The sequence below is a fragment of the Brienomyrus brachyistius genome, chromosome 5, assembly GCF_023856365.1.
Source record: "Brienomyrus brachyistius isolate T26 chromosome 5, BBRACH_0.4, whole genome shotgun sequence".
In the NCBI taxonomy this organism is placed as follows: Eukaryota; Metazoa; Chordata; class Actinopteri; order Osteoglossiformes; family Mormyridae; genus Brienomyrus; species Brienomyrus brachyistius.
Genome location: NC_064537.1, coordinates 10993714 through 11010267, shown reverse-complemented (window position 1 = coordinate 11010267; position 16554 = coordinate 10993714). Strand labels below are relative to the sequence as shown.

Genomic DNA, 16554 nt, shown 5'->3' with positions numbered 1-16554 from the left:
GCCTCCCAGCGCTGACTCTCCTGAGAGCTGGTTATGAAGACTAAGCCGCGGGAGAGGGGGCGATGGGGACTCACTGAGCTTCCTACCCAGCATTCCCCCTTTCTGCGAGTACATTTCCCCTTGGCCAATTCCCAGCTTCAAATAATAAATCCTTCCTACACTGTTATCACACTGCAATTAACGGTGTAATCATGGAAACGGATTATTTGGGTTCAGTGCCTGATTTTTGGATTAGACACTGGGAATTAAGAATATCTGGTAGCATGCCACTTTTGTTCGGATGCTCAGGCTTGACTCAATTGTACAGTCATTTGACCTCCTGACTTACAGTACAGGACCTTGCTCAAGGGCCAAATGGTGAAACCACTCTGTCGACCATGGGATTTGAACCAACGACCTTCCGATCATAGACAGGACGCCCTAACCCTCTTAACCTCACACCAAAATGCAGATGGTTTTGGCTCTTTATCACAAGCCCTGACATATCACACTCTGACGGTACCTACGGCCCACCCGCACCACACTAGGCACTGAACACACACCCCCCCTATGCCCACTGCATGAGGCTTATCCTCCTGACAGGGCTTTCCTCACCAGATTGCATAAGAAGCAGACAATTAAAAACTGGGCTTCAGATTTGCCCGTCTGAAGCAGAGGCCCCCCCCCCCCCCCCCCCCCCCCCGGCTGCCCTGCAGATCGCCTGAGTCAGCTATTTATCTGAGCCGGACTCCTTTGAAAGAAAAACTTTAATTAAATTCCTGTGTCCGGTGCTCAGGATGCCAGCGCACATCTATTCATGGCGATGTGGCGGGTGGCAAGAACAGGACGTGCAAGCAAACCGTGCTGGGGGTTTATTTAGAATTGCTGTGCATCTTATCAGTAGGTTGTTGGCTTAAAATAAAAGGGATTTTTTTTTTTTTTAATGCAGTCGCAGTGAGAAGCCAGGATTCGACGAATCCATCAGAAGCAAGTCTAGCTGAAATGACAGCAGCCACTTAACTGGCCCCACCCATAATCTAGGGGTGGTCCCCTGCCCTGCTCCAAAAACGGCTTCATACAGGAATTGGCTCCGAGTTCAGTGGCAATGTGAAGGTAGCTGAAAGCAGCTCCCCCCCCCCTTCGGCCAGACACCCCCCAGCCTGGGCTACAGAGGCAGTGTGTCATACAGGCAGTGCTGCAACAAGAAAAAGAACAAAACAGGCCTTTCTTATTTCCTGTATGATTTGGGGGGGGCGTGGGGGTTGCACTAAAAAAAACAAGAGAGCTGCATGTGGATGGCATGGTAGGGGCTGAATAGAGAGAGGTCAGCAGAAACTAGGGGGGTGGGGGCATCAAAACGTTACCCAGGCGGCAAAGCAGCTGACTCAACCCCCCCGATCTCACCCGCGGGCCCCGACGGACTAATTCAGGCGACTCAGCAAAGGCTCAGGGGATCAGCTTGGGGGGCCTACAGAAGCCACAGGCATCTGCCCCCCCCCACCCAAAACTGGACAAGCCTCACCCCCACATCACCTTGAGCGGCACGGGCTCCAGGTTGGTCCAGGAGTACTCCCCCGCAGAGGAGCGTAGATCCGGACCGGCTATCCTTGGCTCGTTTCTATGGAGATGCCGGTGGGGCCAGAGCATGCGGAGGAGAAAAAAATACCCCCCCCCCCCCCATAAGGGCTCTTGGCAGTCACAGAAAAGACTTGGCACAGCCAGGGAGATGAGAGGCACCTTTCATTTGCAAACGGCAGCCATTCATCGGCCATGAATAACAGAAACGGACATCAAACAAGAGCTGCGATAATAACAGCAATAAGACAAACATTTGCCGGAAGACCGGAGAAGATGGTGACACGTATTCTGCAACCTGCAGGTGACATCGCGTGCCGGGGCTGTGTGACACGTCCCCGGAGACCCGGCGCGCGACATCAGGCACTGAAGGAAGCTGCTCGCGCGCAGTGCTCCTCCGACAGGCCTCAGTCCTGTACCGCAAGGTGCCGCTTTCAACGAACACGCCGGGAACGGCGCGGCACGAACGATGCAGTGATCCCATACCGCCGTGAGCGAGACTGGAAAAAGCGGAAGCGCGTCTTCATCTTCAGTCCGCCACGGGCCTTCGGGGTTAAGAACAAACCGGAAAAATAACACGCTTTCAGGACGAGCCAACACTGGCTGCAGCAGATCCTTAAACATATATATATATATATATATATATATATATATATATATATATATATAAAAAATAAAAACACACCTACACAAATAGAAACGCTGCCGCCCGAGGCAGCAAGCCCAGCACTTGGGCTGCATGAATCACGCTTAGCCCGTTTCTCATACAGCTCATCAACTTCCTGAAAACGGCCGGGGCCGAGAACAGCGACCCGAGAGGCACAGAATCTCGTCCCGAAACAGAAATGGATAAGGGCGCCAAAGAGACAAACCTCAAAACCCAAGAACAAGTGGGCTGCCCCTTAGAGACAGTGCAGGGGAGATGCAGACCTAACCTGGACCATAGATGTATGGTTCCGTAGCTTTCAGACAAGAGGTGGGGAAGACACTATCAACTCATCTAGTCTGGAGCATATTGTTAGCGCTTAGCTAACAGCTAAGCTAAAGCTCATTAGCTATAAGACAACAGTTGGGATAGACAAGATTAGATCTTCTAGTCTGGTTCATTGGGTTAGCTGAAGCTCATTAGCTGACCGCGAAGTTCATTAGCATCGTGCCACAAGGCGCGCAGTGCTGAGAGTGCAGTGCAGTAGTGCAGCGGGTGGGAGTCAGAGCTCCTATGTCTCACTGTGCCAGTGGCCTGTAGCAAACCAACAAAAGGGATCTTGTTTCTGTGGTTTGTCTTCCCCTAGAGGCTGGCGACCAGCCAGAAAATCAGGCCAATCACCTTCTTGGCCCGCTCAATAGGGACTGAGGAGACAATGGCCAAGGTTTCGGTGGGAGGGGGGGATGGAAACCAACTTGCTCCAACGCTCAAAATCTCACCCCTCATGTGCCTCCTGTACAAGATTCTAATCTGATAAGGCTTCTCCTCCATATTAATTCTACTTTCCGGACTTCCTTAGTGATCTATGGCTTTACTCATTTAACCAGCTCAACATTTCACAAAAGTATCTAGATCCATGGATCTCAGTCCTGTTCCTGGTGCCCCCCCCCCCCACTAGAGTGGTTTCACTCCAACCCGTATACCTTAAATCAGGCTTATATGGTCCTTAATAGACTAACAAAGAATGGAGCATGTTATAAGCAGTGCGAGGACTGAACTCCTCACCTATATCAATGATATACTGTTCAGAAGTTTGTGCCCCTCACTTGGGGGCACTGAAAATCTTCCGGTTCTCCTGTAATTAGAAGGACCAGCCCCCACTCCATTCGGCACCTCGGCTTGCAAAATAGAAAAGTTGCGAGGGTTGGACAATTACCCATCATTGAATAATTCACAAAGGAAGGAAACCCCACCCCAGCACAGCACATTGGGTGGGGGGGCTTGTTCCACAGCAGGCTCGACTGGCCGGGCCGGGAAGGGGGGGGGCACTCCACTGTGGAGCAGAAAGTAGACCTCCCAGCAGGAAATAGGCGATGCCACAAGGGATTATGGGGGGGGGGGGGATCTTTTTTTTCAGGTTTCCAGGAATGACCATAATGCGCTGCCGCCAAAAGACGACAGACAGAAAAACCAGTTCTCTTATCAGACATTACACTCGCTGCATATCTGCTTGGCCTCATCTAGGGTGTGATTCTCAGAAAAAAATGCAGCCATCATGCAGGGAAGAAAATCTGAAATATTAGTGGGGACAGAAGATTCCGGAATATATAATAATCATCTAGGTCTTCTACATGCCCATGCAAACAGCAACAGATGTTTCTACACTATATAATCATATATATTTATACACACACACACACACACAATAGGCAAACCTAGCTGGTACTGGGTAGGACCCACTTTTGCCTACAGAACCACTTCAAAGGCAGATGAGTTCTGTTCTCAACGCAGCCAGTCTGCACGTCACTATTTTTGCACTTGCGGCCTTTCCATTAGCTTTAGTAAATCGACCCAATCTCCTCTGTCCCGTCTCCATTTAACGAGGTGTTTTGTGACAGAACTGCAACTGATTTGGACGTATCACACAAAACTGTCTGTAGACACTGTGCTGTGATCCCAGGAAGGTCTGGCACCGACAATCACGCCATGTCCAGAATGGCTTAGATGACATGTCTGAGCAATTGTGACGCTTAACCAAACCGGTAAGCGAGCCGCTCACTGAACCTCTGCTCAAATACAGGCACATGATTGGCTAACGAGAGGAGTGGGTCGTTTGCATTAACGAGGTGGTGTACTAGTAAAGAGGCCTGTACGACGGTCACTAGAAGGGGGCGAAAAAAAGTCATGTCAGATTATACTATACATATTTTACATTTATTCTCATTCTGAGCTCCAAACACTGCAGCCATTAAAGAGAAGAAAATACAAAAACTAACACACCTTAAAAAAATAACGAAAGCTTGACGCTTCTGAATGATTAAAGTCCTTCCTGAACTATTTAAAGGCACTTTGAAATATTTACGAACTTAATCAAATGTTTCCTAAGAAAAGTGTTAAATATTTAAGAGCAGAATGAAATGCATTAGATCCCTTTAAGGGGTGTCTGGGGACCACGCCAGTGAGGTGACCTCACAGATCGGGGGGGGGGGGGGGGGGTTAGACGGGACGCAGCCCCGCAGATGGCAGCGTCAGGATCACTGCCGCAGCCCAACGGCGTGATGCGGCTCACACCGTAAAATATTCATGCGCCGGGTCGCGGGGAACGAGGACGGCTCGCCGCGGGACGCGCCTTCCTGCCCTCTCAGCAGATCGATGTCTGCGGCTCGTGCTGTTAACTACCCCCAAGAGGTTCAGGGGCATTTCAGCCCCCCTGCTCATCACCCCTTTAATTATTCACACCCACCCCCCTCCAACAGTTCAACATACTGAGGCTACACATCTGCAGTCAGTGCCCCCCCCCCCCCCGCCCAAAAAATGATCCTGCCGATTTCTGAGAAATTAGGTGCAGAGACCACGAGGGTGAACAGTGGCAAAATGGCAGGATTTGGGGTCAAAAAGGGACAAGTTCACCTTCCAGGATGGGAGCTGACCCAGTGTACATACTGTGCATCGGTCAACACTGGCAAGTCACCAAGCACCTCAAGGGTCAGGTGTCAAATCCCATCTCCAGCTTACTGGCCCTATATTGACCAGACCAGCCGTCTTGGATGTAGGCATTTCAATGAAAAGGGGTTTTCCAAAAGCACCTCTCCACTCTGTTGTACCGTCGAGTTTCCGTCTGAGCGAGCAGCTCTTACAACCTTCAGCAATCTGGAAATCCTCTAGCGCCAAACCCCCGACACACACGGGCCAAAACCTCCCGCTATTCCTCCAGACCACCAGCAGGCATAACCTCACCACCTGAAGCTTACCGGTTTCAGTCCTGCTGCCGTACCAGCCGAGGGGAGGGCACAGAGAGTACCTAATCTCCTCCTAGAAACTGGTTGCTCATTTGAGACCAAATCTGGACCAAGCAGCCTCCTGAATCCATCAGAGATCAGAGGAAATCTGAAAATGGCAACAATCGATGAGCAGCCATAAGAATTAAGGAATTAAGTTGTTTTCCGATGTGCCGGGAGATACATGGTAATTAATCAGCCAGCTGTCATTTATACAGCTGAAGGATGAATGCATCAGTGTATACAAATAAACATCTGTGTGTGGGGGGTGAGCGGGGGGACACATGCCGAAATGTTACTTTGTTTCTCAAGAAAGGAAACTGTCCCTCCCCCCCCCAAAAAAAAAAAACACAGCAGCTAATCAATCATTTATAGCTGAATACCTAGCAAACAGCGTCTCGATGTGCAAGGGCCTTAAAAGACACTTAAACGGATCCGACTGAATAAAATATGAGACAGACTGAGAGAGGGGATGCATTCTGAGGAATATTTTATAAAGAAGGGATCTGAAAGTGTCTAGGATATATGAAGCCTATTAAGAGCTACAGGGTCTGGGGTTAGTGAACTAGCATTGTTTGCACAATGATGAAAATAATTTTATACACACATTATATTATACATCCTACATACATACACACACACACACACATACAACTCCCCCTATGGTCCGACAGCTCCTGCTGAGATACAGCCCCATAGCGGCCATTCGGTCAGGCCACTGCGTCCTGTCCACTTTCATCCAGACAGATGACTTTACTACCCCCCCCCCTTACCAATTCCCCTTCCGGGAGACATTTTCCGTGCACGACAGGAGAGGCTGAACAGGCAAGTTTTTCCGCGCTCGCCTAGCTGCATAGAATTCCGAATATTCCAAAAATGTGGCAGGGTTCTAATCAGATTGTGACGTCGGTAGAAAAGTGATAGGGGGTGTGGTGAGTATGCCGCCCCCCCCCCCCGCTGGCCCTACCAGCATGTAAGCTCCCCTCCCTCCAGTAGTCGAGTTATAAACAGCAGCAGAGTGTGACTGATTAGTTACTTGCTCACCTCAACCTGGCACAAGAGCAGGTCAGAGAATATCTCTAAGAAACCTCTCACACCACCGGGATGGAAATCGTACCCGGAGAACTGATGGGGGGGGGGGGTATTCACTATGGGAAACGCATTTATCCCTTCTAAACCTGCCTGAATGCCCATCAGTAAACAAACACACTAATCTGCGACGGATTATCAATTTTCAGATCATGTTACTCGAAACTACTAGTGCAGCTTAATCCAGGGTCAGGAGGCCGCTTACTATCAGTGCTGACAAAGGGGTGAGCCATGCGCAGCGGAGAGCAAACACGTCGCAGGACCAGTTGGGGGAGGACGGCCTCCACAGCCGGATGCCATGAGAAATGAAGGATCAGCGGAGAGGAGAGCGGGGGTGGGGGTTTGCGTCCCGTGTCGTGTCCTATGGCCTGCATCCGGGCCAAAGCACAGCACTGGAAAAGTCGCCATACCTCCTTAGCGGAACAGACTCTGCAGTGTCAGTGAACAGAACACCTGAGCCACCCCCACAACTCCTCCAGCCCTCCCACGGCGTCACTCACTCACGCCTTATCAGGCAGCCTGACGGCTGCGACGCCGGTCACATCTAGTCCTGCCTCCCCTCGGTGTCCCCCCTCCTCGCCCCACTCGGGGGAGCATAAACACAAAGCAGGCCCACCACTCCGGTCAGTAAGGCACAGATAAGAGGCACCCCCACCCCCCAGAGCAGAGCCCTCCCGAGACACCTTAACTGACTGAGCTTCATTTAAAAGCAAAGAAAATAACATTTATCAAAACGTGTCAAACTAAATGGACAGGGAGCTTTGTCTTACTGCCAGGCAGGGCCCAGGACAGTGACCTGGGGAGCCAGAGGACGAGAGATTAGACAGCAATGTGCTTTCTTCTTAAATCACCCCGCCCCGTGCACAGCGCACAGAAGGCTCTCAACTCACGGCCGTTTCTTTTGTATTCATGCAAAGTGTGGCGTTGTCAGGTGACCACAAATTTGGCAGCCCCTGCCACTCCCTCTTCAGCACTGGGCCCTCCTTACAGGGAGATGCTGGCCCCCGGCCAATGGGCTTTCAGTTGGGTCACCACAGGACGCAGCATCGCATCGGCGACCATGGCCACCAGGCACAAAGATCCACTCTGTCCCGGCTCATGGCCTCGTCACGCAAGGCACCGAACGGACTCTCCCGCTTATGCATGCCACCGGTCCGCATCTGGCCATCTGCACGTAGCACACGGGAAGCCGGGGGGAGGGGGGGGGGCACTAGGGGGTGTCACAACCCCTAGTGGGTGGCAGGTTCACTTAGAAACGCTGTCATCCATGGCAACCTGTAAGCATGTCCAGCTCTGTGGAGCAGAGCCCAGGGGGAACTCAGGCCCCGCCCACCACCCACTCACTAGCCATTCACACCCTGTCTGGACTGAACTCAGGTCCCGCCCACCACTCGGTTATTCACACTATGACTGGCATCCCATGTAAACACACAGATTTAGCACAGCCCAAGAAATAACACTCCACGAATCTTCTCGGCCGCCCTCTTCCAAAGGTCTCTGGAGAGTCCCAATGGGCACAGCGCAGTAAATCCCACAAAACCTGAAGTGTTTATTGGTCTGGCGTAAAATTAAAAAGGCACTCTGGCAAGAGAGAAGCACCGTGATCAATCTGGCATCACAACAGCGTTGGCGTCGGGGGGGCCCGGCCGTTAAGGAATCGGACTTTTTAACCAAACGGTTGCGTTTTCAATTCTCAAGACGAATCCTGCTGTGCCTTTGAATGAGACGGCTAATCATACACTGAAAACAGGGAAATCCGAAAAGCGTGAAAGTCATTTGCTTAAACAGCTCTGCTAAGCAAAAAGCTCATTCCCACTTTGTAAGCTAAAGCTTTGGAGTGCGAGTTCATACGGAGAAACCAATCATTGCTACTGGCTTTTACTCTATTAAGGTTTAAAATGTCTTTGAAGGACACTTCCATTTATTTTAGTCAGCACACACTTCTGCCCGGTGACATGCAGGTTTAGCAAACAGCACATTACAGACATACGTCTGTCACGGAGTCAACTAGGCATAAGGGCAGCTGGCCGACCTTCCAGTGAAAGCCCTGGTGCAAGTGTAAGCCGTACTGGAGCGAGAGCTTTACAACCATCTACTAAACAAAGCAAGAACCTAATGAGATGACTATTATAATCAGCAGGCAAAGTGCAACACTAAGAGCATTCAGGGAACATAGATTGGTGTAGGCTACTAGAGGTGTTCCGGGAACGGATGGGTCTCGAGGAGTTTCTTGAAGCCGGAGAGGGAAATGATTCCCGTTTGTGTAGACCGGGAGCCTGCAACATGTCCACTTCCGTGTCATTTGATGTTGTGGTTACTTGTACAGGATTATGAATCACACCTGTGTTCAGAATGACCCGAGGACAGCCATACATACTAACAGAGGTGCCTCTCATCACTGTAAGCCTTGATAGAGTACTGTTTGTTTGCCAGGGTGTGAAGGCTGAGCTCTTAAACGGAGGAGGTCCCCGTTTGGGGTTTCCGACATGTCAGCGAGCCTCCTCCCAACCTAGACCGTCTACCAGAACAACTCGAACTAGAAGGTCATCTCTGGGGCCTGCTCTCCTTCATCGTGGCCCCCCCCGAGGACAAACGTAGGCTCCGTCAGCATGCCCCTCTGCCCCTGCACACGTGGGTGTATTCCATAGTGCAGCAGACACAGTTATCCTTTGGGCCTCACGGGACCTAATGTTGTGCAGAGAAACCGCTGAATAAGCGGGAGGATGGCCACGCGTTTGGGTTCTTGGGAAAAAAAGCACGATGGCGGCGCGACCTCTGTGACCTCTGACCCGAAACTGACCTCAGGGCCGAGCTGCTCAAAATTCAGGCGGCTTTTTCCGTGTGTATAAAATTGAAAGAAGAATTCTGACGGAAAGCAGGCCATCCCCAGTGCCAATATCAGATGGAGGATTGTTAGTTTACTCTGAAGTACGTAGGGCTGTGTTTCCCCATTGCCTGTCAAACTACTCAAAGGGGTTTTTTTTGCCCACAGTAAAATATAAAAGGCTCCATTTCACAGCGGCTCTACAGACCTTCATAAAGGAAAGTGAATCCTAAGCCTATTGTCATATTCATTATCATCCCATTGTTTTTATCTGAAGAAGCTTTACCAATTCAAAGCTATATCTCTCTCCCCCCCCCAGACTCTGACATATCCTCAAATAGGTAAGCCCCGCCCTCCTCCAGCATGCTGACCACCGTCTGCCTGCATCGCGGGCCACGCCGCACGCCTGTCACCACTGACGGCTGGCCCTCAGATACCAGAGGACCGTGCAGCTCTGATAGACAAAATCGTCGGCCCTCTGCAAACAAGAGCCAGGCATCCACTAAGTATTCATGGCTCATCAGCATGCAGTATCTGCTTAATGTTTGTGTTTGTAGAAAGATTCTGAGCTAGAGACCACCATGTTGATGTTTAAGGCAGTAAAATGTCTTTAACTTGTGCCAATTAACCAGTCGCAGAACTTATAGACGATCCCTTAGGTTTTGTTAATTTGTGATGTTTCCTGATGGTCGGTGCCAATGACAGACACACATCAATATCAGCACGGTCTGCAATAGGCACACATGGAGATTAGCGTAGCGCAGCGTATGAGGCAGCAGGAGCTCAGCTACCAGATCGCTACAAGGGTCACTATCACCCAGTGACAGGGCGTGTAGCATTTCAGGACGAGGCCTGAGGATCCGCCCCCGTTTAGACCGTTTAAATCTGCCCTGGTGGAAAATACCCAGTGAAGTACCTTACTCCAGCTTTCTACAGTTACAGAGCTATGATCCCTGACACCTACGTGCTCAAAAGCAGCACCGTGTCTAAATGAGCGATCCGGACAGCTCCAACTCTAATGTAGGCGAAGAGGCCTAGCAGAAGACATTTGGGGACTGGTGGGGACGGAACAGTATTGCCTTGGAGAAATATTTAGGAAAGTGAGATAATAAAATTGTTAAAAGTTATAGATGTTAATTTTTACGAATGTCACCCGCAAATGTACAGTAAAGTGGACACAAGTCACATGGCTGACTGATGCCTATGAGACAAAGCAATGCAGTTTTTAATTAGAGGAAGTCAGTAATAGCGAGAGACTTTTCTGGCTTAATTTACGCAAGAACGGGCTCATTGGGACGTGAGATTTTAGCGGCACAGCTCTTGCTGCCGTGGCCGTGGGGGAGCATCAGGGAATGGGCGTGGGCAACTGGTACCTGCTGGGTTTTCCGTCAGCCTGGGGGTGGAACGGAAGGCACATCTGCTGCTATCCTAAAATGCACCCCCAGGTGGCGCCTTCGTGGCAGAGCGCAGTCGCTGTGGACTGACTCCGCCCACTCACCGCAAGGTGACTTGTTCTGGAAAGGAAGACCCCCGGGCAGCCATCCTCCCCACTGCTGCCTTTTGTCTCGGGGGGAGGGGGGCAGACAAGTGCACACACACCCCTCGACACACACCGACTCGCAACACATTCAGGCGAGCGCTACAATGGCACAGCGTCACAAAACATGACCGTTAATTTAAACCAAAGTCTGAGCGCCAGTGGCTAAGCATTCAGGAGACCCAAACCGACGAGTGGCTCCCAGTTTGTGGTAAGTGACACAGAAGGTGTCATGATGGGGGGTGGTGTCACTCATACTGCTGTGCCTGATGAAGCGTTTGCCCAAATAGACCACAGTGGGGTCACTTTAACCCCATACGGGGGGATATCTCAAGAGGAGAAAAGCCTAACCTGAAGGGGGCGACGCAGCGGTGCTGCAGTGGTCCTAACAGCTACGAAGGTCTTAATCAAACCTTCCCCCTCATCTGACTTGGGGGGGGGGGGGGGGGCTCTCTCTGAGGGACTTGCCGCGGCCAGACAGCAACGTCCGCACCAATGAGGTTTAAGCAGACACTCGGCCAGACGCCGCATCCAAACCCATTACCCACACTCCCGCTCTCCATACCGGTCCCCCCCGATGAACGCTGCTGCTTAAAGGACTCGCTACACCTGATTTAAAGCAACTGCCACTCTGCTATAAAAGAAAACAAGCCCATAAGACCCACGCAGGGTGTCTCAGATTACAAATGCAGAGAGAACGGCCACACATCCATGCATGACTGTCCGGTATTATCACGGCACACCAAAGAGCCCGTCTAGCAGCAGCTTGTCTCCTGGGATCGCCGGCCGACGGGCAGCATTACCGACCTTCCCAGAAGCTTTGGTCTTGCTGCTCTGACTGTTGACGGTGGAGCTGACATCCTCGTGCATCCTGTCCAGGAGCCACAGCAGAAACTCCAAGGCGTCATGCTGGGAATTCCCCCGGAACTGGGAGCCATACTTGGACACGATGCTCTGGGGGGGGGACAAAAAGAGGTCATGTAATATGGCACTTCCCCCCCGCCCAGTCAAAGAACTCAGTAATTCAATGTTAAATGTTTCACTATGCCAGAAAAAGTTTTATTTAGTAGTTTTATTAAATGCAAAAATATGTGAGATTCCAAAATTCAAATTTAAAGAAAACTAACAGTGGTCTTAACAAACCTATCCCAAAAAACCCTGGTCCAGAAACAGCTAACTGCAAAATTTATGACGGCAAAACAATTCACCTCCCCCTAGCTGTAATCTTAACTAGTCGCCACGCCGTATTAACCAAAGGCTTGTGTGCATGTTGTGAAAGGACTCATGTCTTCAAGGGTCATAAATCACAGAGAGGTTTTCGAGGACACACGGCATACTTAAGCAGATGTGTGAACTGATACCTCCGCTGATACCGCCACCCACCCAGATACCCCACCCTGCATGGTGCGGGGATGAAAGCGATCGGAGGCACCTCTAAACGTACAAATGCTCGGCTGCATGACTCATATCAGCTTTCCGATTCCCCCAGACTCCGCTCAATATATGGTGACAGCTAATAACGATGGCTCCGTCGCTGAATGTCACCCGGCTCCATCGCGATCAAGGGCATAACTTTGGACTGAGCATTGTGGGGGGTTGAGGTCTCCACCTACTTAAGGTGGTCAAGGGGGTTGTTTTTGGCTCGTTTTGATTATTAGGGGGTTACAACTCCCTAATCGTCGAATAATTTACGCCCATGTTTGCGGGGGTCATTAAATCCGCCATGTCACCCTGTCGGAGCCTAAATATAAAAAGTGGGAGACCCCCTTGACTGACACGACTAATTAATTATCTAAAAATGACAACTGCTGGTGGTAAATGGTACGTTATTATTATTGATCGCTACCCGCTACGGAACGGGGACTGTGAAGAAGGGCGCCCGGCGGTGCGTACGCTCCGTGACACGGCTGCGGTCTGATCGGTGCTGACAATCTCGCAGCCTTCGAGCCGCTTAATCGTTAACCAGCAATCCCGCCTCAGTGTGCGTTTTGCTGGAGGTTTTATCGTCCATTTAAATGCTCCGGATGCTTTCGGTTTCGGGTTTTTACGCGGGGACTTTGCCTGGGATGATACCAATTAGCATGGAGCCGAGGGTCGCCGCGGTGACGGACGGCAAAAATGAAAGGAAAGGACTCCACCCATCAAAATAAATAAAAAGAATAAATGAGACGGGTGATAAAGTGCTGTTAATTGCAGAAGTTATTGCAGCTGTCTCTCACACATAGCATAATGTGAAAACAATGTGATTAAAAGCACAATGCAACACGCTGTAGACTTTCCATCTGCTCTCAGTGGGTGCATGTGTTTGTACAGAGGCTAGAGATCAGGGAATCTCACGAGCACGAGCTCCTGGGGGGGCGGGGTCCGCACAGGCCACAAGTGTCCGCTAGCAATTACATCATCGGTGAAAGACACCGGCCAACCGCACGTACCTTTACTTACACATCATTTTAAAGCCAAACAGGCAAAATGTAAAATGTCAATCACTGACAAACAGGATTAAAAATGGCAAGATTAAGTCTGTGATGCTAAATATGCAAAGCGACCACCTCTGCGTTCAAACATTTAAGATGACGATGCTTGTAGGAATTTTACTTACACAAAAATGTTCTGAGGGTGGAATGAAAAATGATTGGTTATCTCTCTGAACCAATCAGATTGTAGAGGAGGTGGGTCCAAGCAACTAGAGGACCAAGACATCTGGTTGGTTGGTCCCGCCTCCTATAGGTGCTTGGACCCAGGAGCGTCCAATTAGAGGAAGTCAGTAATAGCATGAGGTCACCACCTTTGTTCCTCTCCACTGGCATTCATGAGGCAGCCACTCTCAGACTCTGCAGCCTGATTTCTCTGCTCCGCACCCGGGGATACGAACTACGAATAACCTGACACATCTAAGAATAAATAAGCAAACAAACATTTCAGCTACCCGCCCCCCCCCACACCCCCCATCCAAAACTGCCTAAAGCTTTGTTAACAGGGCAGGTAAAATACGCAGGATATAATCAACATAAAGACAACAATGGGGGGGGGGGGGCAATCAGAAGGACCATGCTTGGTGTTAGGGATCGCTATCAGGGATCGCTATCAGGGATCGCTATGATCATTTCTGTCACTGCTTTCCACAAAAAAATAATGAAAACCAGCAGTAAAGGCCGCGAGACAGATGACCCCAGTTCCTTAACAGATGTCAAATGCAATAAATGCACCACACCGGTCAACGACCTTGTTCAGATCACACGCATTATCTGTCAACTGAACATGACCTGACTCTATCTTGGGTTTTATGTCCAGTGTGTAATATTTTGCAAGACTTACTAAACAGTAATACAGCATATTTGGATATAAAACTGCATTTAGATTTTTTAAGTACAAGAAAATGGGCGAACAGAAATCCGATTTTGTGTAAACAAGTCTTTATCCAAAGCGATGCTGCAGATAATTGCATAAAATGCTTCATTGTGCCGAGAAAGGGGACACGCCGCCATTTTTCACTTTGTGGCTGTAATTACGAATGCTGATCTTACACGGAACCAAAAGGGCAAATAATCTTTAAACCCGTAATTCCCGTGTTTGTAAACATCAGAATCATTCTCTCACAGCCTTTGCAAGAGACTTTCCCAGTCAATATAAACAGCCAATTATGGCACAAGTGTTCATTCATTTCCTAGTAAAACTGAGGCAGGGAAATTTTGTCTTCTATTTACATAGGTGACACTGCTGGTTTAAAGTGACAGGAAACTCAAGCTGTCTGTGAATGGAAGTCTTGGGGCTGTTTTCCACTTAGCTGCAAGTCCCCGTGACATCAAGGGGTCTCCGTGTAAAGGGGACGCCCTGTAACCAGCACGCAGCTCTGTAACTGGGCATCTGGTACGTGACCTCTGACCTGTGAGATTCCCATGTTCAGTCTGTCTATCTGTTTACTCAGGTAGGCAAGGCAGCAGAGTGGGGGCTTGGAAGCCACAGTAAGGAGGGGGGGGGGTCCTGTGTTTACTGGGCTCTGCTCTCCCTCAGAATCTTTCACAGGCTTCCATCTCCCTCTCCTCACTGTCAAAAATGTCTCCCCTGAGGGGGGAGAAAAAGCAAAAACAGTCTTCGCTTCTCGCTTTGCATGGGAAAACCTGTCACTACTCCATCCCGAAACAGCAATCTATCAGCGGAGGATAAACCAGGACGCACGTATTTAACGCTCAAAGACGAGCTGCCAAAAGATTCAGCCCTGGTCTGGCTCATACGAACCAGAATGACGACCGCGCATCGCTGGCATTCTGGGACGGCGTGTACACCGGCCATTGACCAGCAAAGAGGCTCACCGACACACGGGCCAGGGGGAATGGGGAAAATGGGGCTCGGCGGCGGGGGAGGGGGGTGGGAGGTGGATGGGGGTTCTGGTCGAAATACAGGCATGTACAGGTACATCAGTCATCCACCATGAAGGATGAAAGGATTGAATGGTCTTATTTACAATGCTAAGAAAACACTCTATGCCATTACAGAGGATGGCGGGGGGGGGGGGGGGGGGGGGGGGATGCACTAAGGCAGACTCACACAAAGAGGTCACAATTCAGGCTTGCTGCCTGTAGGACCTAAGCGAGTGGGGGAGGGTGTACAATTCCTACTATGGTTTATATTTAACCAATGATTCCTTGAAACCCACAAAGAGAGCGATCTCAAATAACTGGACATATGAGCAACAGGTAATACGGAAGTTTTCCGAGCGGGAAAAACAGGGATGCTCAACAGAACTCGTGACACTGCCAGGCGCCTCCCACCCTTCCTGTCACCGAAGCCAGCGAACCTCGCTTTTCCCGTGCCCCCCTAGGGAAAACCGGGGGCTGCCCGCTAGCATGCCTCTGGAGCTCGCCAGCTCTTCGCCAGCCAACACGGCGGGCAGCCTTGCTCTGCACTTCCCCTCAAAGTGGGGGCGGTCCCAGAACCGCCTCAGGACAAAACCATCCAATCACAACTGGGCAACAAGAACTTACAGTAGGTCTTCAGCACATACAGCTGGAATACTGCACCACTGGTTCACAAAACTGACAGCTTCACAAACTAATTATTTCCAGTGTCCCCTGCCTCGTGCCCAGTGTATTCTAAGACGGCCTGTAGCGTCAGCCTCCCCCGGTGCTTGATTAGTGACTAGAAGAGATGGATGTTTAAATACCGGGATGGAGCTTAAAATTCCATTAAGAGCAACACTAGGGAAATATACGAGTGAATAACTGCATAGCAAAGTGGTAACCATCCCTTTTAATGCACATGTGTCATTGTGTCATTCCCAGCTGATACATTCTGGAGGTCAGGATAGCACCCTAAATTCACACCAGAACCCTCAAACCAAAAGAAGTCACATTCATTGTATTATAATACGCAGGTTTCAGCCATCTAGAAGCCATCTCCCCCCTGTCTCTCCTAAACGTGCCCCCACCCCCCACCGAGGACACCCATTCCACTGCAGACATCAGGAATGCGGACACACTCTGGCACCGTGCTCAGATCAGAAGGAGCTGCAAAGCAGGGCCATCTATGAGTACTGACAACCATCGTCTCTCTCCAGGGGGTGTATGTCGTGCTGAAGCACAGGGTCCCTATCTGTTGTGTTACTCAGCACTCACAATTGTTTGGGTGG

At 50.3% G+C, this 16554-nt stretch overlaps 1 protein-coding gene across 2 annotated transcripts in view; it reads right to left on the bottom strand.

Moving 5' to 3' along the window:
- The window catches only part of usp43a (ubiquitin specific peptidase 43a), a 71890-nt gene that overhangs the window by 51668 nt on the left and 3668 nt on the right, over nt 1–16554 (bottom strand). The window contains exon 2 of one of the 2 annotated variants that reach the window (XM_049013813.1): nt 11736–11882. The exons of the other annotated variant lie outside the window; for it this stretch is intronic. Coding sequence (XP_048869770.1) covers nt 11736–11882 — 147 coding nt within the window. The remainder of the gene's footprint in view (nt 1–11735; nt 11883–16554) is intronic. 2 annotated transcript variants of the gene reach the window in all.